Below are 23,786 nucleotides of genomic sequence, written 5' to 3'. Positions count from 1 at the left end.
TCACACACACTGTCTGAAGACACCACCCCTGCAGATGAATTGCCAGTTCAAGGAAACATCCACAGCCATTAGAATAATATTCTTGGGTCTTGTGCCATATCCCTGACTCACATTAAGTGACACTGTATTTATATGAAGCCACAGTAATACTAATCAGGTGGTCAAATTCAAAACAATACAGTAAGCAGGTTTGTATAGACAATCCCAGGAGTTGGTTGAGAAGAATAGAGTACAGGCAGGCCCTCCCCCTTTATGCATGTTCAATATGTGTGCGACCATGTATATGTGCATTGTGCCAAACCCAGAAGTGATCTAGAAATGTCATAAAGATGTCACTGAAATGTCACTAGAAGGGTGGGGCAGAGTGTTCTTCAATGGGTTTCAATTATGGTCATACCTCAGAAGTCGAACACCTTGCAAGACGAACGTTTTGGCTCCCAAACGCCACAAACCTGGAAGTGATTGTTCCAGTTTGCAAACGTTCTTTGGAACCCGAATGTCCGTTGCTGCTTCCACGGCTTCCGATTGGCTACAGGAGCTTCCTGCAGCCAATCGGAAGCTGTGCCTGGACTTAACCCCTGGATGGTTAAGTCCAATCAAAGGCGACTCTGGGGTTGCAGCTCTCATCTCGCTTCAGGCCAAGGGAGCTGGTGTTTCTCCACAGTCAGCTTTCCAGGTCATGTGGCCAGCATGATTAAACCGCTTCTGGCACAACAGAACACCGTGATGGAAACCAGAGCACATGGAAACGCCGTTTACCTTCCTGCAGCAGTGGTACCTATTTATCTACTTGAACTGGCATGCTTTTGAACTGCTAGGTTGGCAGGAGCAACTTACACTGCCAGCGCCTTTTTAAGGACTAAGTGCAGACTGGAGTGCTTTACACATTTCTATCACAGAATTGTAGTGCTGGAAGGGAACCTAAGGATCACAGTCCAACCCCCTGCAATGCAGGAATGTGCAGCTGTCCCATAGGGGATCGAACCTGCAACCGGTGTTATCAGCACTAAGCTCTAACCAACTGAGCTTTCCAGGCTCTTCCAGCACCTACAACAAACTGATGGTAATAAGAAACCTGCTGCTCAGTCCTTTGCGCATTTAGGTAGAAGTCCCACTTCATTCGAGCCTCAAATAAACCAGGGCAGTGTTGTAGCTGTAAAGCTTACACCATGCTTTCTTGAGCGAGTCCTACCTTGACCTGTTCTCAGTAACTTGGAGCAAAACCATTCATGGCACAAAGAGCTTTCCTGCTTTGCCTGCGCAACATTTCCAAAGGAAGCAACGTCACTGCTAAGGGCGCGATCCTACATAGAGGGAGATGGGAGTTTACCCCTCTCGACGCAGTGGAAGGGGACTTCCTCCAGACTAAACATGCACAGCCCCTTCATGGATCACTGCCTTGCCGTGGCGAAGGGGCTTGAAGAACTCAGAGAAGCTATGAACTATGCCGAGCAGGGCACCCAAGATGAACAGGTCATAGTGGAGAGTTTTGACCAAACGTGATCCACCTGGAGGAGGAACCGGCAAGCCATTCCAGTATCCCTGCCAAGAAAACTCCATGGACAAAGACAACAGGCATATAAAAGTTATGACGCTGGAAGATGAGCCCCTCAGGTCGGAAGGCGTCCAACATGCTACTGGGGAAGAGCGGAGGACAAGTACAAGTAGATCCAGAGCTGATGAAGCGGCTGGGCCAAAGCCGAAAGGACGCTCAGTTGCGGATATGCCTGGAAGCGAAAGGAAAGTCCAATGCTGTAAAGAAAAATATTGCATAGGAACCTGGAATGTAAGAACCATGAACCTGGGTAAGTTGGATGTGGTCAAAAGTGAGATGGCAAGAATAAATATTGACATCCTGGGCATCAGTGAACTAAAATGGACGGGAATGGGCAAATTCAGTTCGGATGACCATCATATCTACTACTGTGGGCAAGAAACCTGCAAAAGAAATGGAGTGGCCATCATAGTCAACAAAAGAGTGGCAAAAGCTGTACTGGGTTGCAATCTCAAAAATGATAGAATGATCTCGATACGAATCCAAGGCAGACCTTTTAACATAACAGTAATCCAAGTTTATGCACCAACTACTGGTGCTGAAGAAACTGAAATTGACCAATTCTATGAAGACTTACAACACCTTATTGAAGTGACACCAAAGAAGTATGTTCTTCTCATTATAGGGGATTGGAATGCTAAAGTAGGGAATCAAGGGATAAAAGGAACAACTGGCAAGTTTGGCCTTGGAGATCAAAACGAAGCAGGGCAAAGGCTAATAGAGTTCTGTCAAGAGAACAAGCTGGTCATCACAAACACGCTTTTCCAACAACACAAGAGACGACTCTACACGTGGACATCACCAGATGGGCAGTATCGAAATCAGATTGATTATATTCTCTGCAGCCAAAGATGGAGAAGCTCTATACAGTCAGCAAAAACAAGACCTGGAGCTGACTGTGGCTCAGATCATCAGCTTCTTATAGCAAAATTCAAGCTTAAACTGAAGAAAGTAGGAAAAACCACTGGGCCGGTAAGATACAATCTAAATCAAATCCTTTATGAATACACAGTGGAAGTGAGGAACAGGTTTAAGGATTTAGATTTGCTGGACAGAGTGCCTGAAGAACTATGGATGGAGGCTCGCAACATTATACAGGAGGCAGCAACGAAAACCATCCCAATGAAAAGGAAATGCAAGAAAGCAAAGTGGCTGTCCAATGAGGCCTTACAAATAGCAGGGGAAAGAAGGCAAGCAAAATGCGAGGGAGATAGAGAAAGATACAGGAAATTGAATGCAGATTTCCAAAAAATAGCAAGGAGAGACAAGAAGGCCTTCTTAAACGAGCAATGCAAAGAAATAGAGGAAAACAACAGAATGGGAAGAACCAGAGATCTGTTCAAGAAAACTGGAGATATGAAAGGAACATTTCGTTCAAAGATTACTATAATAAAGGACAAAAGTGGTAAGGACCTAACAGAAGCAGAAGACATCAAGAAGAGGTGGCAAGAATACACAGAGGAATTATATCAGAAAGATATGGATGTCTCGTACACCCCAGGTAGTGTGGTTGCTGACCTTGAGCCAGACATCCTGGAGAGTGAAGTCAAATGGGCCTTAGAAAGCACTGCAAATAACAAGGCCAGTGGAAGTGATGGTATTCCAGCTGAACTATTTAAAATTTTAAAAGATGATGCTGTTAAGGTGCTACACTCAATATGCCAGCAAGTTTGGAAAACTCAGCAGTGGCCAGAGGACTGGAGAAGATCAGTCTACATCCCAATCCCAAAGAAGGGCAGTGCTAAAGAATGCTCCAACTACCGCACAATTGCACTCATTTCACATGCTAGCAAGGTTATGCTTAAAATTCTACAAGGAAGGCTCAAGCAGTATGTGGACCGAGAACTCCCAGAAGTGCAAGCTGGATTTCGAAGAGGCAGAGGAACCAGAGACCAAAGTGCAAACATGCGCTGGATTATGGAGAAAGCTAGAGAGTTCCAGAAAGACATCTACTTCTGCTTCATTGACTATGCAAAAGCCTTTGACTGTGTCGACCACAGCAAACTATGGCAAGTTCTTAAAGAAATGGGAGTGCCTGATCACCTCATCTGCCTCCTGAGAAATCTCTATGTGGGACAAGAAGCTACAGTTAGAACTGGATATGGAACAACGGATTGGTTCAAAATTGGGAAAGGAGTACGACAAGGCTGTATTTTGTCTCCCTGTTTATTTAACTTATATGCAGAATTCATCATGCGAAAGGCTGGGCTGGATGAATCCCTAGCCGGAATTAAGATTGCCGGAAGAAATATCAACAACCTCAGATATGCAAATGACACAACCTTGATGGCAGAAAGTGAGGAGGAATTAAAGAACCTTTTATTGAGGGTGAAAGAGGAGAGCGCAAAATATGGTCTGAAGCTCAACATCAAAAAAACAAAGATCATGGCCACTGGTCCCATCACCTCCTGGCAAATAGAAGGGGAAGAAATGGAGGCAGTGAGAGATTTTACTTTCTTAGGCTCCATGATCACTGCAGATGGTGACAGCAGCCATGAAATTAAGAGACGTCTGCTTCTTGGGAGGAAAGCAATGACAAACCTAGACAGCATCTTAAAAAGTAGAGACATCACCTTGCCAACAAAGGTCCGTATAGTAAAAGCTATGGTTTTCCCAGTAGTGATGTATGGAAGTGAGAGCTGGACCATAAAGAAGGCTGATCGCTGAAGAATTGATGCTTTTGAATTATGGTGCTGGAGGAGACTCTTGAGAGTCCCATGGACTGCAAGAAGATCAAACCTATCCATTCTTAAGGAAATCAGCCCTGAGTGCTCACTGGAAGGACAGATCATGAAGCTGAGGCTCCAGTACTCTGGCCACTTCATGAGAAGAGAAGACTCCCTGGAAAAGACCCTGATGTTGGGAAAGATGGAGGGCACAAGAAGAAGGGGACGACAGAGGACTAGATGGTTGGATAGTGTCTTCAAAGCTACAAACATGAGTCTGACCAAACTGCGGGAGGCAGTGGAAGACAGAAGTGCCTGGCGTACTCTGGTCCATGGGGTCACGAAGAGTCGGACACGACTAAACAACAACAACAACAAAACATGCACAGCAGCCACGGTAGCGGCACGGGAGGAGGAAGCAGGCGATGCATGCAGCTGTGTAACCCCCCTTCCCCACACGAAAGCAAGCTAAAGGAGAAGATCTCCTTGCACCGTTGCAAAGCGCAGCAAATAGCAACGCGCTGCTGGACTTGCAGCCCGATCCCCTTTATGTTTACTAAGATGTAACTCCCCCCTTTGGGTTCAATAGCACTCCCCTCCCTCTAGGTTGCAGCGTGGATCAACGGGTTTATTTTGTAAAAGACACGAGCTTTGTGTCACACAGCAAACTATTCCCAAGAAGATCTAAACCAAAGAGCGCCCGGCAGCAGCACAGGCCACAGCGCGTCAAAGAAGCCATGCGCTGCGCGCGGGGCAGAGACCCCTCCCCACCCTGTAGGTTAGAACGGTGCCTTCTTCTGGCCGCGAGGCACCCTGCTGCTGCTGCCTTCCCTAACCCTGCGGAGGCCAGCCTGACCCCACCCCTCACCGCTTATGGAGGGGAGGGGGGAGGTAGGGCAAGGAACGAGGCTGATGTCACCAGCAGGTCTTTATAAGGGGGCTCTTTTTAAGAACGGTGCATTTTGACGGCAGCTGATCCGGTGCAGGAGTCGCTGGTTAAAAAGGAAAAGAAAAGGCAGCCTGCGTTCCGAAGGGGAAATGCAGCCTTTACATAGCTGCCAGCATGTCAGACCGTTTAAACAAAGAAAGAGTTTTGGTAAGTTGTTGCAGACGGAGCCTTTTACTAACCGACCAGACTCCAATCCGGCTGCACATTTATTTGGAAATGAGATCAACTGGAATAATGTTGGGGATGGCACGGTGGGCTCTAGGAGCAGGGTGAAGTCTAGGTGTATCAAGCCTATGGGATTCCAGCTACTGATTTGGACTAGGCTACAGATTGCACTCAAAAGCAATGACATATGCTTCCGAGTGTGTTCAAGGTTGGGCATGCAGAAATACAGACAATTGATCCTTGCTTTTATTCTGCATAGCAACCCGAGTTGAAGAAGTTGCAGGCATACGAGGAAAGTTCCCAACAAAAGTCCCAGTAAGTATCTATTCTGTTTCCTTTTCCTTTGCCAATTACTGATAATTGCACATTTTCAAATTATCAAGGATTCTGTGCTTATTTAGTCACTAGCAAGTCACATTGGCATCAATGGATCTTTCTGCCCAGGAAGTGTGCTTAGAATTGCCGTCCTAGTTCTTGAGTACTATTGTGCAGCATGCTCTATTGCTACTTCCCTTTAAAATCTGTTTCCTTCTTTCTTAAAAACAGGTTATTGTTGAAAGGTACCAGAAAGAAAAGTACCTTCCCCTGCTAGACAAAACCAAGTTTCTTGTGCCTCAGGAGCTGACCATGACTCAGTTTATAACTATCATCAGGTATGTAGCAAGGTCTTGATAGGCTTCTAATTTTGTTGACTCTCCCTGCTCCTCTGCCTGCTTCTTTTGCTAATCTATTTTTGCAGCAAGACTTCTGAAAGAACTTGGAAACTATGTGATAATATGTACTATATTACTCAGCACATTTCTGTGATTTTTCCCCTCCATGTTTGATGGGACTCAGATCATTTGAGTTCTCTTGCAAATGATTCCTTCTTGTTTGCACAAGGCTGTGGTAAGAAATCTGTTAGATTAATGTCGCCTTTCCTACTGCCCGCTCCCCCTTGCGCGCGCACACACACACACAATTTTGAGATATATTCTCAGTGTTTGTATCAATGGTGATTAAAACACACACACAAGAAGAAGAAGAAGCTTGTAGTTCCCAGATTTTAAAAATAAGAAAATCTTTTAGCAAGGCTTCGGATTATTTATTCTAAACCCAGATCTGCTGATGAAACCTCTTGGAGACCAGGTTCCAAAGTGTTCTGCTAGTATTTGGGGAAAAAACTGATTACTTGTGACATATTGCAAGGTAAAGGTAAAGGGACCCCTGACCATTAGGTCCAGCCGTGGCCGACTCTGAGGTTGCAGCACTCATCTTGCTTTATTGCCTGAGGGAGCTGCCGTACAGCTTCCGGGTCATGTGGTCAGCATGACTAAGCTGCTTCTGGCAAATCAGAGCAGCACACAGAAATCCTGTTTACCTTCCCACCAGAGCAGTACCTATTTATCTACGTGCACTTTGATGTGCTTTCGAACTGCTAGGTTGGCAGGAGCAGGGACCGAGCAACAGGAGCTCACCCCGTCACGGGGATTCGAACTGCCGACCTTCTGATCGGACAGTCCTAGGCTCTGAGGTTTAACCCACAGCGCCACCCGCGTTCCCTTAGATATATTGCAAGCTGCTTTTAAATCCTCCCCAGTTTTGAGAACTGTTTGTTATAAGGGGGGGGGGGTGAGGAGGACTGTTCAAGAACCATCGTTACGGCACCCAGAACTATTTGTGTAGTGCATGTTTGTGTGTTTCATTTGAGTCATAGTATTCCAAGCCTTCTCTGTCTGTAACCCTTCTGTCTTGGGGATATAAGGAGCCTGCCATAGGAGACAACTCCTAGGGCTGTGGGGGTTTCGGCCCTCACAATAAAATATTTGAAAGGGGTTGGGGGGCCCCAAGTTGATGGCCATTTTTATTCAAATGGTGAGTGTGTGTGTGGGCACTGTATCATGTGATCAATTATGCAGGGCGGGGCTTACCTGGCCCCCCACAGTATTTTATTCAAGTTGGCACCCTTGGAGCCTGCATTATGAAGTCTAGCTAATTAAGGTTAGCAGCAGTTGCCCAAGGCCACAGACTGCCCTCTCCATCCCTCGTTGCACAATATCATTTTTCCTGAGATGCTTTGGCTCAAACCCAGACTGCGTCACATTCAGCCCTTTTTACTCTGCTGTTTTGGAGCTTTTAGAGGTCCTTGGAGAGCTTCAGACAGGAGGCAGCAGTCTGTAAATTTTGTGAGAGAGACCCAGCGCAGATGTGACTCATGCTTTCTAACTACTTGCGCATTACAAAGATTGCATTCTAGAGCGGCACCTTTCCAGCTTGTTTCAGAATCCAAGTGGAGAAAAGTAATGTCAGAAGTGGCCCTGAGCTACAGCCTCTCTGAAGTCAGCTTAGGAAATGTGCTACGTTTCAGCAATCTGCCCTTGGTCCTAAGCAAGTGGTCTGACCTCTCTGACTGATACAGTTGTTTGCCTTCTCAGTTCACAACCTTTCCAAGGTGGAGTGAAATACAGAGCAAAGTACAAGGATTTTTCTAGGATTTATCTTGTAGGATAGCTTTCCTATCCTACAATTCCTATCCTACAATATGTCAGTAGTAGCCTGTTTTCATATAGTTTGTTACTGTACATTCTCAATAGTAGCTGATGAAGTTGGCACGTATCCAGTGTTCTGCCCCCCAATAAACATTCCACTCACTGGCTTCTTTGTGTGAAAATTAGTACCTTATTAGAAACATGTTAAACTTTTCTGCAATGCTTTTTTTTGGCGGCGGGGGGGGGGGGATAAGCAGAGCAGCGTCTGCTGGTTCCCCTTAAAACTACATTTTTTAAAAAAAGACTAAATGTGTGTGTTTGTAACAAAAGATATTTGTTTGTTTCAGTTAGACAGTGGGGAAGGAGTAACTTTGCACTACTCTGCTACCACCTAGAAATGTCTTCTTTTTTCTGGTGTGTTCCTCTTGGAAAGCTAGGAATTGTCATAACTTTAGGTATTTCCTTTACCACCTAAACCTTTCTTCTGCTGATCTAGCTGTAGGATATAGATAATCTGTATAAGTATTTGGGTCTGACACTTCTATAAACCTCTGGAAACCAGCTAACTGTCCTACCACCAATAAGCCTAGGTTCAAATATTTGCTTAAACTATTAATCTTGGAACCATTTCACAAATCAGCCCTGTTCAGGTGCTACTATCTCAGTCTAATAAATAATCATTGTACCTGCCTGCTATCCCCTTCTCTTTCCCTCATGTACCATAATTAAACCATAATTAAAAAGCTTTTAGGGGGTTTTAAACCAAAGTTTCCTGTTGTATTCAAACTGAGAAACTGTGGCTTTAATTCTATAAACCAGAATTAGTTCTGGTTCCAAACTACGGTTTATAATCTGACATAGCTTGGATGTAACTAGAAACTGTGCTTTAACAAACACTGAAATCTGTCTAACAGCAGTGCAAGAGAGAATGGATATATAAAGGGGAAGAAGTGCCTGCACATTCCAGTAAACCATGGTTTATTAGATTAAGATGAAGTGCCTGCACATTCCAGTAAACCATGGTTTATTAGACAAATATAATTCTTTGCTTCTTGGGGGATGGGATACAAATTTATTAAACTTCATGTTTGGCTCTGCACCAATGTTATGTGCACTGAACATTCAAGCTAAACTGCTAACAAAATGTAAAAATCAGGAGTTACAGTAAGCAAGAACTTTCCCAAAAGTGATGAGCTTAAATTAGGGAGAGGATTTTCTTTAATGGATTTTCTTTGTTCCATCATGTATCGTTTGTGGCTATGTATTAAAGGACATCTAGCTACCATTTTCTGTAGCTGAGGTCAGTGCTGCAGATGACTTTCCCACTCAATCCATAACTTGATGGACCCTAGGGAAACTGTGACGTAAACATGTCTCTTGGAATAATTTGAACTATATATGCTTCACAACAATGTAGGCCTCTATAATCAACCTGTTTACTATTTCACTTGACCTTTCTGAATATCTAAATGTCCCAAAACTTGTCTGAATGGTCACTGATGTGCACAACTGGGTGCATGATGGTCGATTCCCCCTTCCCAATTCCTAATGGATTGTCTTAAATATCTATTTAAGGGGAATTTGTTTAAAGTTTGCTTACCACCAGCCTTCCTATACGTGGAGTAAAAGTAGTACCCCAGTTTTCAGTGGCAAAACTTACACAAGCTATAAAAAATTCTCCAAAAAGCCAGACTCTGGGTTCCCTCACCCTTGCTGGGCCATCTTGATGGACTGGAGGAATTTACCCACCTGTCAATCACCCAGTGTCACTGTGATGTCGTACAGCCCACTTTTCTTCTGTAGGTGTGAAAACAGTGTAAACTGCCCTTGAGTCAAGCCTGCCAATAATAAATGAGCCCAGTTATAAAGTACAGTGGTAACTCGGGTTAAGTACTTAATTCGTTCTGGAGATCTGTTCTTAACCTGAAACTGTTCTTAACCTGAAGCACCACTTTAGCTAATGGGGCCTCTTGCTGCCCCCGCGCCGCCGGAGCACGATTTCTGTTCTCATCCTGAAGCAAAGTTCTTAACCTGAGGTAATATTTCTGGGTTAGCGGAGTCTGTAACCTGAAGCGTATGTAACCCGAGGTACCACTGTATTCTCAAGGGTACAAAATCACTGAGTACATTGTCCTGGATTAGGATTGTATTGGCATAGCATGAAACAACTTGCACATTTTAAAGACTTTCCCTCTCATTTCTTTGTTAACCCAGAAGCAGAATGGCGCTGAGTTCCACGCAAGCTTTCTATATGCTGGTAAACAACAAGAGTTTAGCAAGCATGTCTCTAACGCTGGCAGAAGTCTACCAGGATTACAAAGATGAAGATGGGTTTGTGTACATGACTTATGCTTCCCAAGAGATGTTTGGAGGCCTCTTAGCTGCTGGCAAGGGGAAATGTAAGGAATGTCTCCAGAAAACATAAGTGTTCTCTCGGGTGACAGCTATGTGGCTAGACAGCTCAGCTGTGAATCATGCGAGCTACCTGAAAATGAAAGGTGCTCTCTCTAAATGTGGGCTCCTCTCGAAGGATTGATGGTCCAGGAGTTGGCAGGACCCGACCAAAGAACCACGTGATGGAACAAACCATCCTAAATGAGTGACACGGACAAGTACTTTGTATTTCGCTCCTTTCCTGCCCAAAAAAAGGTAGCAGGGGATGCACTTCAGTGTTTAAAATAATAATAATAATAAATGATGTAACTGCTTTTAAAGGTGGTGTTAAAACCACTACTGGAATACTTGCTTGCTTCCAAATGTGGTTGCATCTCTGGTCCAAAAACAGCTATTTCTGGATGGTCAGCAAACAGCTCCTCTAAATGAGTAACTGTGGTCAGTTTTGGAATCCGTACAAATCTATGGCTATGTCATCATCATCATCTTCAAGGGGGCATACACACCAAAGGAAGAAGCACACAAGTGCAGAGAATGCCCCCACTGGGTAAGACCAGTGAAAACTAAAGGGATTTTTAAAACCAGGTCACATGGTCTGGGCAGGAATGATCTGCTTAGCAGCTAAGAATAATGTATGCACTAAAGATTTTACTAACTGTTTCAGAGTTACTGTAGCACTCTTTTGATTCTAATCAGTGGTGTTGAGCACTGCAAAACAGAGAGCCATAGCTGGCTTTTCTATGCCCCTGCTCTTGTCTACATATACCTCCAGGAGGAATACCCCTAAGGATGGATTTACATGATACTACACACACAAATCCATGTGGAAGTGAGTTTTATTAAAAGGGCTGAGACAATGGCATGTAATGGGCCTCTTTCAGGCAGCACTGCTGCACATGGATCCCACTGCGCAGTACTTATAAAAAAAATCAGGAGTTGGTAGGGTGAAATAGAGCTCTGGCTAGGTAGGGAGTTCCAGAGCACAGTTCTCCAAATGGAGATATGATCAGTATGTGAATATTTACTGTGCCATCTTGTGGCTATTTAAATTGAGGGGTGGGGAACAGGCGTTTTAACTAACATTGGAGCTGAGGCAGCAATCCTTGAAGCTCCAACAGTAGTTTTATCATGAGGCTGTGTTCTTGCCTTTTGAACTCTGCTGAGCTTTCTATATTTGGGTTTAAGATAAGATTGCTGCATAAAAAGGGCACCCTGTTAAAAACATGACTCCCGTCCGTAGCTCACAAAGTGCAAGGCAATTAGAAGCTCCTTGGTCCTTAAACCTTGTTGCTAAACTTAACTGCCTGAGCCTCTTGTGTCAATGTCATGTTTAAGATGGCCGCCTGTATTTCAAGGGAATTTAGCTGACTTGGGGACTCTCTTGAGTTGACAGGTCCTAGTCTCGCATAAGCCAGATGTCTTTAGAAGGGGTGCATCACAGACTATCAGAGTAAAGAGACCAGGGATGGGGAACGTGCAGCCCCTCCCATATGACGTTGGACTCCCATAATTTCTGATTATTGATCAATGGGAGTCAAATCGCATCAGTTGGTCCACAGGCCCCCACCACACCCTTGGAAAACACCTTCATGGCTCAAACAGTATTTTAAATAGGTATTCACTGCAATGTGGACACAAATTCCTCCTATATATGGCACACAACTTGGTTTAATGGACCGCTAGCTCTAAGAACCAGGAAAGGGCCTGGATTCTGTATACAGTGTCACTACGTTAAGTGGCACTGAATTATCACTAGTTATGTAAATAAAGAAATATATATATTGCAGTATATCTGTTAGCTTTTTTCAAAATAAATATGGATTTAGACTTGTTGAAGTGGAATTGCAGCCCCATCTTAAGATCAGTTTTCATCTACCAGTTACATATCTCAAAAGCGGTTCTCTGTTGGCATCCTTGATGTATGAGTCATCCTTTATTTGTTTGTTTTAAGAAGCTGCTGTGCTGGCCTACCAGCGTTCCTGTTTGAAAAGAGAACCTTGGCAAATGTTAAGAGTATGTGCTGTCTAGTCTACATTTTATGATTCTGCCTGCAGCTGGTGTGTGTACTTGTACTGTATGTACTTTGTTGAAAGCCATTTTTTAAGGGGGGTGGGACTTAAAAACAAACAAACCAACGGAGTTTTTGCCATTGCAAAGCTTAAGGCAACACCACCTGTTTAGCAACAGCAGCATTCTTGTGTCTTTTCCGATGTCACTGCTGGCCAGCGGCAGAAGAAGGGGGGCGGGGGGCGGGGTGACCTGGGTGTCACCACTGAGGGGACTGACAAAATGCCAGGTGGCACTCACCGCGAGGCCTGCAGCACGCCCGAGCCATGTGTCTCTCCTGGGAGCGATGCAGTGGCTTGGGCGCCCGCAGGCTCTGTGCTACCCCAAACGGTCCGCCCACTGCCTTCCCCCCAGCTGTAGGGCGGCTGAGCAGGAGGAGGCAGGCAGACTCCTCGGAGACCCTGCGGAGTGTCCTGCCCCGGTTGACCCTGTGGGCGGCTGGCCCCACCCCAAAGCGCAGGTCACATGCTCCGCCCCAGGCGCCCGATTGGCTTGCTCCACCGCTTCTGCCGGCATGTAAAAAGATGGAGAGTCAGAGTAGCTGGAATGGATGGTGGTTTTCAAATACCTCCTGCAGGAGGCTTCTCACTTTCCAGCCATCTGCTTCTTGATATCCTGTATGAGAGACTTAAATGGACATGCTAAGCATTTTAAACTCTGGAGTAGTTACCTTACTCCTCTAAAGTACAGTGGTACCTCGGGTTAAGAACTTAATTTATTCTGGAGGTCCGTTCTTAACCTGAAACTGTTCTTAACCTGAGGTAACACTTTAGCTAATGGGGTCTCCCGCTGCCACCGCACGATTTCTGTTCTCATCCTGAAGCAAAGTTCTTAACCTGAGGTACTATTTCTGGGTTAGCGGAATCTGTAACCTGAAGCGTCAGTAACCCAAGGTACCACTGTAAAGGGTTGAAACAATGGTGATGTCACTATGGGAAGGATGGACTGAAGGAGAATTAAAGCAACATGCCTAAACATCTCTCGTCTCTAATTGTGTTTCTGGTTTCCTGTGAGTGAATGCAATTTGAAGTACAGTAAGCCTCACAACTTACACAGGGATAAACAGTACCGTGAGGAGGGGCGCCACCTGATATCAATAGGCAGAGAGTTCCAAAGTGCCACACTAAAATATTAATTTTGTACAAATGTGGAACGGGTATTCTGTGGCCCCTGTAATGGTGCCAGTCCCACTGATTGAAATGGTCAAGTGGGTATATGTTTTGTTTGTTTGTCTTCTGTACTTCCCTTCATCGGACGATCACAGGGCAGTTTGCAATATAAAAACACAAAAATACATACCATAGTAACAATGCCCCCCTCACCCAGTATATATGGAGTAAGGCAGGCTTCCTCAACCTCGGCCCTCCAGATGTTTTGAGACTACCATTCCCAGCATCCCTGACCACTGGTCCTGCTAGCTAGGGATCATGGGAGTTGTAGGCCAAAAACGTCTGGAGGGCTGAGGTAGCCTGGAGTAAGGTGATCCTATAGGTAAACTGGTCCCAAGTAGTTAAGGGTTGTATGTACTAATAGCAAACTGTTAATTGAGGTGAATTGCTAATGCTGAAAGGGAAAGGCATGGGTCACTTTCTCCCAAACAATTGAGAGCAGTCAAATAATATTTTAGTATAGATTGGCCGCTGGATTTATTAATGAGCAAGAGTGGTTCTCTATCTTAAAATGATCAAAAATTGCAGAAAGGGAATAAAGAGTTACTGCACTTTCAAGAAATATAAATAAAACCAATGTGGTGGAGCTTTGGGGAGGTTAAGCATCCTCTGCTGATTATACGCAGGAATGAATGACTGAACACTGGCTTGGTCTGGACCTCCAGATGCATCCCTCTCCCGTCTTCCCTGTAAATGTACATCCAGTGTGCTAATAAAAATGGTCCAAAAAGACATACATCCCATGTAATAGAGATTAGAGATTAATATGTCCAGTTCTGGGCACACAATTTGATGTTGTCAAGCTGGAATGTGTGCAGAGGAGAGCAACCAAGATGATCAAGGGTTTGGAAACCAAGCTTTATGAGGAACGGTTGAAGGAGCTGGGTATGTTTAGTCTGGAAAAGAGGAGACAGAGAGGAAATATGATAACCATCTTCAAATATATAAAGGGCTTTCACGTGGAAGATGCAGCCACCTGTTCTGGAAGGGAGGACCCAAAGCAATGGCTTCATGTTACAAGGAAGAAGATTCTGATCTGATTAAACATCAGGAAGAATTTTCTGACAGTAAGAGCTGTTCGACAGTGGAACTGCCCTGAGACCTCCAGGTATAGGGCGGTATGTACATTCATTCAATAAATAATAATAATAATAATAGCAGTTGTGGACTCTCCTTCCTTGGAGGTTTTTAAACAGAGGTTGGATGGCCCTCTGTCATGGATGCTTTAGCTGAGATTCTGGCGTTGCAGGGGGTTGGACTGGATGACCCTCAGAGTCCCTTCCAACTCTACAATTCTATGATTCTACAAATAGATTGAGAGCAAGTTTGCGAGGCAACCTGAAAGCATCTCCCCCCCATGTATATGACTTAATAAAAAAAAAATCTGTCTTGCAACTGATCTCTCTAAGGGAGGCCTGCTTTTTGTTGCCTCGGGCCCCTAAGGCATCCTGAAATAGGTGTAAAATGCTCCCATGATTACAGCCAGCATTTTACACTTAATTTGGCACAGCTGTTAATGTTTTTCAACAGCAGAAAAAGAGCCCAGGTTGTTTGGCCTTCCCTAGGCAGGGAGGGAGGTGTTCAGCTGCAATAAGTGGGTAATCATCCCTGCTTTGGGCCCCTCCAATAAGCAGGTCACAGAAAAAGTTTACAACACATCTTGCCAAATCAGCTGGGCTGAATGATGATGATGATGACGTGTGTGGGCATAGGGTATTTTGTATTTGTTGGTCTGTAAAACCTGAGGCAGAGCATTGCTAAGTGAATATGCCTTACCTGCCTGTCCAGCACAATTTGCAGGAAATTCCATCACAACAACTGCAAAATGGTAAGAGAATGTAGTAGGCATGTGTGTCTGTGTGTATGCCGGAGTCCTGCTTCTACTTTTTAGTAGCTAGGGCCAATTGCACAGTCACTGCACAAATAAATAGAAAGTGTGGGCCAGAATCTGTAATGCTGATAATGCAATCCTGAAAATGACTGTGGTTCAGGAAAAGCAGACATGACTGTGTGCCACGTATTTTAACGTTTCCCTGCAAAAAATAAAGGCACGTCAATCGAGAAGTGCGTAAGTCAATAATGAAAGGAAGACACACAGAATAATTCATGAATCTCAACTCTTAATAGTTCTTCAGCAGAAGCCTTGGCCCCACTGATAACCTTAAGCAGGCACTCCAAGCCTGCCCACCCCTCCAGCCGTCATTTCCTTGCAGTTTTACATCTGTCCAGTGCTGTGCTTATCAGCTAATAACTGAAGAGCGGACTTACATTTTCCTTGCTTCTCGAAGGAGCATTTTTCCTCCCCGATTCGCAAGTGGTGGTTTTCAATCAACAATCCTGCAGTCGGTCCATCAAATGAGGGAGTATAATGTTCAAGATATCCTGGCTATGGGCAGAGGCGCACCTAGGCTCCCTTGTGCCCTTGGCAAGGAGGTATATGAGAGATCATGGACCAGAAACTCAAAAAGTTTGCTTTCTGTCACCTTTTGCGCTCCACCAGTGACTTCCTGCTTCCCTCTCCTTGCTGCTTTCCCTCCTAGCCACTCTTGAGGCAGAGTAGAGAGGCACAATTTTGGCACCCCGATTTTGAAATATACTTTTAAGGTTGCTTTATTTTAAACATCTTTGATATCTTTTTTAAGGACAGTTTTTTTCCTGCCTAAATGAAACACATCTGTTCTGAACACATTTGCTCAGAAGCAGTCTCATGGATTTTAGCAAGACTTACTCCTAAGCAAATGTTTCTGTCACTGCATAAATTTGCCCTTAGGCACGTAGATTCCATGTTGACTTTTATGAAAGGCTTTGCTCCCTAATGAGAATGGAAGGTGTTTTAGAGGCAAAGCAAAAATACATTTAAGAGTGCAACATAGATTACACCTCGTTGCCCCTTAACGATGCCGTAAACCCAGGAGAATTGGTCAAGGAATGTTTTTTTTTAAATCTAAAGCAAGGAATAAGATTATCTTTGCTGAGGTATATGAAGCTGTTAATATTTTACATGGTAACTGCTTATATAGCAGGTTTATGAGCGACACACGCAGATAGATATCTAATCTCTCTCCAGTTCTCAAAAACTTGTCTAGTACTATTCCATTGTTTACAGCTGATGGGTTTGTTATTTGTGATACCACCTGAACAACCTGGCAGTGGAAACTAAAGCACGACTGCAAGTCTATTAATACTTGTGTGGCATGATCTTCAAAAGCTTGTCTACTGAAATCCCTAAAGATTGGGGACTGGCTATAATTGTTCCTATATTTAAAAAGGGCAACCCCTCTGGTCTAATTATAGACCAATCAGTCTTCTGAATGTGATCTGCAAACTTTATACAAAACATCTATGCCTAAAATTATGTGAATGGTTAGATCATAATGACTTGCTAGAAATTGAACAAGCAGGGTTTACATCTGGACGTTCCACCATAGATCACTGCTTAGTGTTAGATTATTTTGTCTATAAGTATGTGAAACATTGGAAAAAGTCACTGTATGCGGCCTTTGTGGACCTAAAGGCAGCATTTGATTCTGTATCCAGGGGTAGGCTCTGGGCCAAATTGGCCAATATGGGTATTAACAGAAGGTTATTACTTCTGATGATTAAGCTTCATGAGAACAATACCCTTCAGATAAGACTCGCACAGGACAGCAGACTCTCTAGAGAAATCCCAGTCCAAAGAGGAGTTAGACAAGGATGCCTATTAGCCCCATTTTTATTTAACATCTATGTTAACTCCCTGGTCACATGTTGCCGTGAAATCGAAACCCACCCCCCCGTGTTCTCTAACGGCAGAAAAGTACCAGTTTTAATGTATGCAGATGATGCTGTTCTTCTCTCTCAAACCAAAGTGGGTCTGAAACGTGTCTTAGGAAAGTTTAGTGACCAATGTAACACTGAACTGTTAACAATTAATTTTGCCAAAACCAAAATTGTACATTTTAACCGCTCCTTCAGGAAAGATAATTGGAGCGTAAAGGGAAACGCCATTGAACAGACTAAGACCTTCCAATACTTAGGCATTACTTTCTCTTATAATGCCAAATTGTCAACACACCTGACCACATCAGCTATATCAGCAGGAAGAAGTACAAATGCCATCCTTAGATTATTCAGAAGGAAAGGAGCTGGCTTCCTCCCGATGGCCCTAAAAGTTTTTCAGGCAAAATCTTTAGCCCAACTCCTGTATGGCACTCAAATTAGCCCCTCTGCCAACCTTAAGACCCTTGAAACAGTACAATCAAAATTCTTAAGATTATTATTTGCTACCCCAAAGTGTACACCTAATGCAGTCTTAAGGCAAGAGGCAGGACTGCCCAGAGTGGAATTAAAAGTCTGGGAGCAAGCAATATCCCTCTGGCTGAAAATCCATTACAATCCTAAGGGACTGTTACCTTGCTTCCTGGCCGCAGTTCCCTATCCTCCTTGGCTTATGCAAATAACTAATAAGATCAAACAAATTGGCCTAAACCCTGAAAACCTTTTTATTGGAACTTTGAACAAGGCAAAAGCAATTATCACTCAGAGACTTTACGATGTCGAATTACAACAAGAAGACGCCCTACTCCCGGAGACGTATAGATGTTTAAAAGCTTGGCCTAATTTTGCAGCTGCCCCTTACTTAACTAACATCACTAACGAAGCTTATAGATGGGCTTTCTCTAGAGCCCGCTTTGAGGCAATGCCCTTAGCAGTGCTGTACGGCAAATTCACGCGGGTACCAATGCATGCGCGTCTCTGCCCCTGTATGTCTAATAAGGTAGAATCTGCCACACACATCCTTCTATTTTGCGAATTTTATAGTGAAGAGCGAGTTCAACTTATTTTGCCGCTTTTATCAAAATTTATACCCCTACAACATTATTTGGAATCCTCCCCCGAAATTCTACGAAAATACCTTCTGGAAGATTCCTCAAGCTCAATATCATATGAGGTGGCCAAATTTTGCACTTTAGTAATCAGGAAGCGTAAATCTCTTCTGTTGAATGGCACACGGCGAAGTTCTCTTGTGTAATCCATTTTTCTTTTTCTTTTCTGATGTTGTTGTTGATTTCTTTTTGTTTGATCTTGTGGTGTTTAGTGTCAGTGGCTTTTGCCGTAATAAAACTTGGAACTTGGAAAAGCTTGTCTACATGGTAATAATGCTTCTAAACAATGGTGGCACATGCATTAGTTATGTACAAATTGGATTATTGCAAGATAGTCTATATGGGGCTTCTGTTTAAGAGATTTCAGAAGCATCAGTTGGTCTAGACCACAGCAGCAACAATGTTAGTAACTCCCTGTTGCATGGGAGTTTTTCAATTTTGCTTCATTTTTAATTTGTATACCATATATTCTACATTGCTATACACAAGGTGGCTTACAACATCAAAAAACAACAAAATACACAAGATTGCGCGCCTGATAATCCAAACCGATACAAATCATAATAAAAATTATGGCTTAAAATAACCAATTTATATCAAATAAAGTAATACTCAATAATCCATTATACAATAAAATCAACTCTCAAATTATCAACAAATAATAGACAGAAATGCACTATCGACAATTCATTGCTAAATCATTACTACATTATAAGTAAAAATAACAGCAAAATTACAATACATTAAAACCATGTAAAAATATAAAACTGAGGAATAAGGTCACAAACCTATAAAATTATTTAAAGTTTTCCCGCCCCCTAAACTCTTCTCTCTTCCCAGTTGCTCTGCTTGTCTTAAAGCCCTGGCCTGGGAGACACAGCTGGAATTGACTGCGGGAGGGGAAGGCAAGACTCTTTGGCCTTTCTACGCACCTTCCCAACTGAGGGAGCTGACGAGTTGTTAAAGTGAGACAGAGTAGCACAGTGTTATGGCTACTCACATCTCTGTGGCGATATCACACCTATCGTGTGATATCTGCACTGTTTGCCAGTTTGTTTCCAGGCAGAATTCCACGCTTTGGTGATGACAGCAAGCTTGTAACTTACGTGGTTTGTGTGTTGTGTTGCATTCTGGGGATTTCGCCTAAAGCCAAAATCGCGTATAGTCAAAAGCCGTTGGGTTCAATGGTGGGTGGGATTGCTGAGTACAAAGGCCTCCCTTCTTCAGGCAGTTACTTTTCACAAGTTGGAAGCTAATGAGAATGTGTTTCTTTCTGCTAAGCCTCCAAACCCATCCCACATGTATTTATAACATGTAAATATGGCTTGTGTCCCATCTATGGTTGGAACATCTTGCCTCATGAAGTTTGTTTGGACCTCTTTCTTGGTTTCTTTCCCCATTTGATTTTTGTATTCTGGCAGTCCTGCCATGGGAGGCAGTAAAGGTTTTGAGTGGGATTTTGTTTTGCTTGCCGAAACAGCCTTTATTCCATATCATGTTTTGAACTTTTGCCACAATATTTAATTGCTGTACACTCCCATGTAATGTGTTTGCATTGGAACAGTGGGATATAAATATGTATCAAATGAATATTTATCAAAAGATAAATAAAAATAGCCAGGAAGAAGACATGGCTGATTCTGTATTAAGGTATTTAGGCCAGTTTTTCTTTTCTGTATACCCCTTTCCCCACTCCACAGACATTAATGTGGTTCTGTGTCATTCTGATCTTGGGAGACTGTATGTCAGACACAGGAAACCAAAAGCAATTCAGCAACAAACCACAGCACCCCCTGAAATTAAATCATGTTTATAGCTGAGTGAAAAGATGGATGTGTTCATTGCAGCTGACCTCTGTGAACTTGCTTTCTAATCCAACACAAATATTAATTTGTGTTTTGAAGTCTTGAACATCCCACATGATATTAGACACAACACACTCCAGCTGAGCTGTGATTAAGTTTGGGAGCCATTAGGCAATCTGCTGGTTGCTTAGCAACCGCAACAATCTTTGGAAAGTGGTCATTCTTTAGAAGTGCCAGGCCTGCAGTAACATTACCTCAGCCTTGGACTAAAAAATTCTAAGCCACATACCCACAATGAGGGAACTGGATTTTTGCTTGGTGCAAAGCTGACGTTTTGAAGAACTTAATAATTCTTCAGTAGAAGCATACTATGTAAAACCAGTTAAATTCTTTTCAAAGACAACATGGAATACAATTATTAGTAGTATTAGTACTATGGGCAGACCCATAGTACTAGGCCCGGTGGCAAACCAACTGTGTTTTACAAATATGTCTGCAAACATGACACGAAGGCTGGCAATATCAACCGCACCGTGTGGGAATCCCTTGCAGACGACCACAGTGCCTGGAAACAGAGTCTGGTTGTGCATCCGTAGCAGTGACCAGAGGAGCAATGACCGCTGGGAGGAGTGCAGAGAGAAGCATCTGCCCCCGCTGCAATAAAACATGTCTCTCCTGTATCGGTCTCTACAGCCACAGCAGGCACTGCAGCCTTCCAGCAGTTTGACTTCATCCACAAAGGCACACTCCTCCATTGTCTCCCGAGACAGACAGATGCCAACTTTAGTCTACTCTTCCTCCAAGAAACTCAAGCCAGATTACTTGGTTCTCTCCTCCCACCCCACTGCCTCAAAACCACTGAAATATTTGAAATGATAACTCATAAGAACATGGGAATAGGCCGCTGAATCAGGCCGATGACCCATCCAGGCCAACTATCTGTTTTCTGTACTGCGGATCCTGCACTGATCACAAATGGACGAACTGCACGATCTCTTAAGATCTTCTCCATCAGATTCTGTGAATAAAGCAAACTTATTGTGGTAATTTAGAAAACCAATGCATGCGTACAAATGAGGGATGGAAGGACTGTAAGGAAAGAATGATAACAATTCAAATTAAGAGGTTTGCTTGACTGAATGTCCTCCAAGGCAGCTGCCCTTTTCAGATCTAGTAGTATACCAGAGCACACATTAAATACTTCCGCCAACATCTTACTCCTTGGACAAAAGATCAATAATACTCCAAGTAAAGTTACATATTCTTTATTGGCCAAACTAGACTATGTGAGAAATGTGTGATTATTATTTTTTAAGTAAAAGTGGGGTGTGTGTTGGAGCTTCCATCAGTAATGGCTATTTTAGTTCATCTAAATGTATGATAAAGGGAAGAAATAGGAAATTCATATCCACACTTCATTTTTGCTTATTGCCATAAATATTTCTTGTAAATAACATTTGGCAAGTAGTTGGTAAAAGAGAGAGAGAGACTTGCATAGGATTTACTGTCTCCAGCTCTGTAAATATGGGAAATGTACATGTTACCCACAAAAAACAGGAAACTGTAGTTCCACCATTTGCATCTGCCATCATGCAGTCCAAGACAGGGAGGATGAGAAGAGGTTTTTGGCGCCTGAGTGGTTTGGACCAAAGCAGTCTGGGCTTCAGTCCAAATGGTTAACCATTACAGGACTTCTGACAACTTTTGTGTGCAGCCAGAACAGAACCACCAAGCTCTTCTGAATAGAAGCAGAAACTCTCACAAATGAAAAACAGGAAACATACTTTAAACAAAATTATTTCTATGCAAAACTTCACTTTCTCTAAAAGCAAACTCAGGTGGTGAATGCCGATAGGATCAGAACCTCTTAAACAAGAGGGAGGTATCAAAAGGCTTGGAGAGCAGAAGTACAAAAAGCTTTTAAAACACACCAGGTCAGGCTGCAACCCCACCCCAAGCTTGAATGAGTACAGTGGTACCTCAGGTTACATACGCTTCAGGTTACCGACTCCGCTAACCCAGAAATATTACCTTGGGTTAAGAACTTTGCTTCAGGATGAGAACAGAAATTGTGCTCCGGCGGGCGGCGGCAGCAGGAGGCCCTATTAGCTAAAGTGGTGCTTCAGGTTAAGAACAGTTTCAGGTTAAGAACGGACCTCCGGAACGAATTAAGTACGTAACCAGAGGTACCACTGTACTCCGAAGATACAGAATGTTGCGAGTTAGTTAGAAAATAAAAACAGAAAAGGAAAGGGAGATGGAATGGAGTGTCCTGGAGGCAGGCATGACTGGCTGGCTCTACGAACAAGAGCACTCCTTTTAGAAAGTGGTGATACATCAAACTGTGGCATTCAGTGTAGGTCTGACTTGTGGTATTAAGAAGAGCCTTAAATGGGAGAACTGGCCAGGGTGAAAATGCAGCGACTCCTTTGCACCAACAGCCAGGGATCGTCCAAGACTGTTCTTACTCACATGGATAAACCTGGAGTGAACTTCCCTGCCTGCTCTTTTTTATTCTGGAGGAAGAGAACCTTCTCCAGTTTCCAGAAGCCAAAAGCAGTGAGTTTTAGTTCATCCATTCTCTCATTAAAAAAAGATAACAAGTGCACCAGCTCTAATATGGCCTATTCATGGATTCTGCAAGTTGTTCTTAAGATGCCAATTCAGAGATTGTGCCCAGCATCCCAGGGACTACATTATTTATTAACCTTGTATACCACCCTTCACCCCAAGATCTCAGAGGGTAGAGGGGAGGCAAGAGGCAAAAAAGTATTGGAGTGACAAATGTGACTCTCATCCAGCCTTCTTTGCACCAAGTTAATAATAATAATAAATAATAAAAAATAATAATTTATTATTTATACCCCGCCCATCTGGCTGAGTTTCCCCAGCCACTCTGGGTGGCTCCCAATCGAGTGTTAAAAACAATACAGCATTAAATATTAAAAACTTCCCTAAACAAGTTAAGCAAGAAGTATAATCAGGGTTCAAGGAAATAGCCTAACCAGGCACTTGAGAAGGGTGTGGGGCATGGCTGGCGAGTTGCTTTGCCTGGGGAGGGTCCTGATCGCCAAAAAGAATGGCCTGGAGGGCTGTTTTTGGCCCACCAGCTAGAGGCTCCCCCCTTCATAAAATACAGTATATTATAAAAAAACAAGTGTTTCCAACATTAGTTGTACTGAAGCATACCCCTGGGTACAAAAGGAGACTGAGGAGGCAGCAGACGGGCAATGCCACCCCCCTGGCAGGCGGGTGAAGGAACCAGTTAAGGGCAGAAGACTGAGGTTGATGGACCAGCCTCTACCATGAGTTGCTTCTCTCCATAAGCTCAAGAAGCTGCTTCTGCAAGCAAGCATGTTTTATAGCAGCGGCTTCTTCTGCAACCTGGGGGTGTGCTTCTCAACAAAAATGACAGGGGGTCGACGTTCAAAAGCCCTACTGCTATACATACGTGGCCCTTTGGATCAAAATGGGCTTTCAGATATATTACTGTGATCTACAATTTCTGTTAACCTTAGGACACAACAAATCTTTTACACTTACTTTTCCTGAAGCTTTCCCCCCCTTTCCTGGGCCATCTCAAAGTGGTATATTTACCAAAGAACCAATAGCCACAACTTTTTAACCCCCCCCCCCAAGCTCACTTTCCTTTTGAGCTTGTTCTCTAATAGCATTTGGCTTTT

The 23,786-nt window shown here is 43.5% G+C and overlaps 1 protein-coding gene across 1 annotated transcript; it reads left to right on the top strand.

Moving 5' to 3' along the window:
• Positions 1–4,920: 4,920 nt before the first annotated feature.
• Positions 4,921–12,029, top strand: MAP1LC3C (microtubule associated protein 1 light chain 3 gamma). Its single transcript, XM_053382638.1, has 4 exons — positions 4,921–5,317; positions 5,595–5,650; positions 5,882–5,988; positions 10,018–12,029. Exons 1-4 carry the CDS (start codon positions 5,260–5,262, stop codon positions 10,226–10,228), a joined length of 432 nt encoding a protein of 143 aa, XP_053238613.1. The 5' UTR covers positions 4,921–5,259; the 3' UTR covers positions 10,229–12,029.
• The last annotated feature ends 11,757 nt before the right edge of the window (positions 12,030–23,786 follow it).

This window comes from Podarcis raffonei, chromosome 3 (assembly GCF_027172205.1).
Source record: "Podarcis raffonei isolate rPodRaf1 chromosome 3, rPodRaf1.pri, whole genome shotgun sequence".
NCBI classification, from domain to species: Eukaryota; Metazoa; Chordata; class Lepidosauria; order Squamata; family Lacertidae; genus Podarcis; species Podarcis raffonei.
This window is presented reverse-complemented; position numbering and strand designations above follow the sequence as displayed.

Excerpts from the sequence above, each read along its gene's own strand:
- MAP1LC3C (XM_053382638.1), top strand. The coding sequence starts at position 5,260 with ATGCAGCCTTTACATAGCTGCCAGCATGTCAGACCGTTTAAACAAAGA. Across the intron at positions 5,318-5,594 it reads TAAACAAAGAAAGAGTTTTG|CAACCCGAGTTGAAGAAGTT; the intron begins GTAAGTTGTTGC and ends TATTCTGCATAG. Across the intron at positions 5,651-5,881 it reads AGTTCCCAACAAAAGTCCCA|GTTATTGTTGAAAGGTACCA; the intron begins GTAAGTATCTAT and ends TCTTAAAAACAG.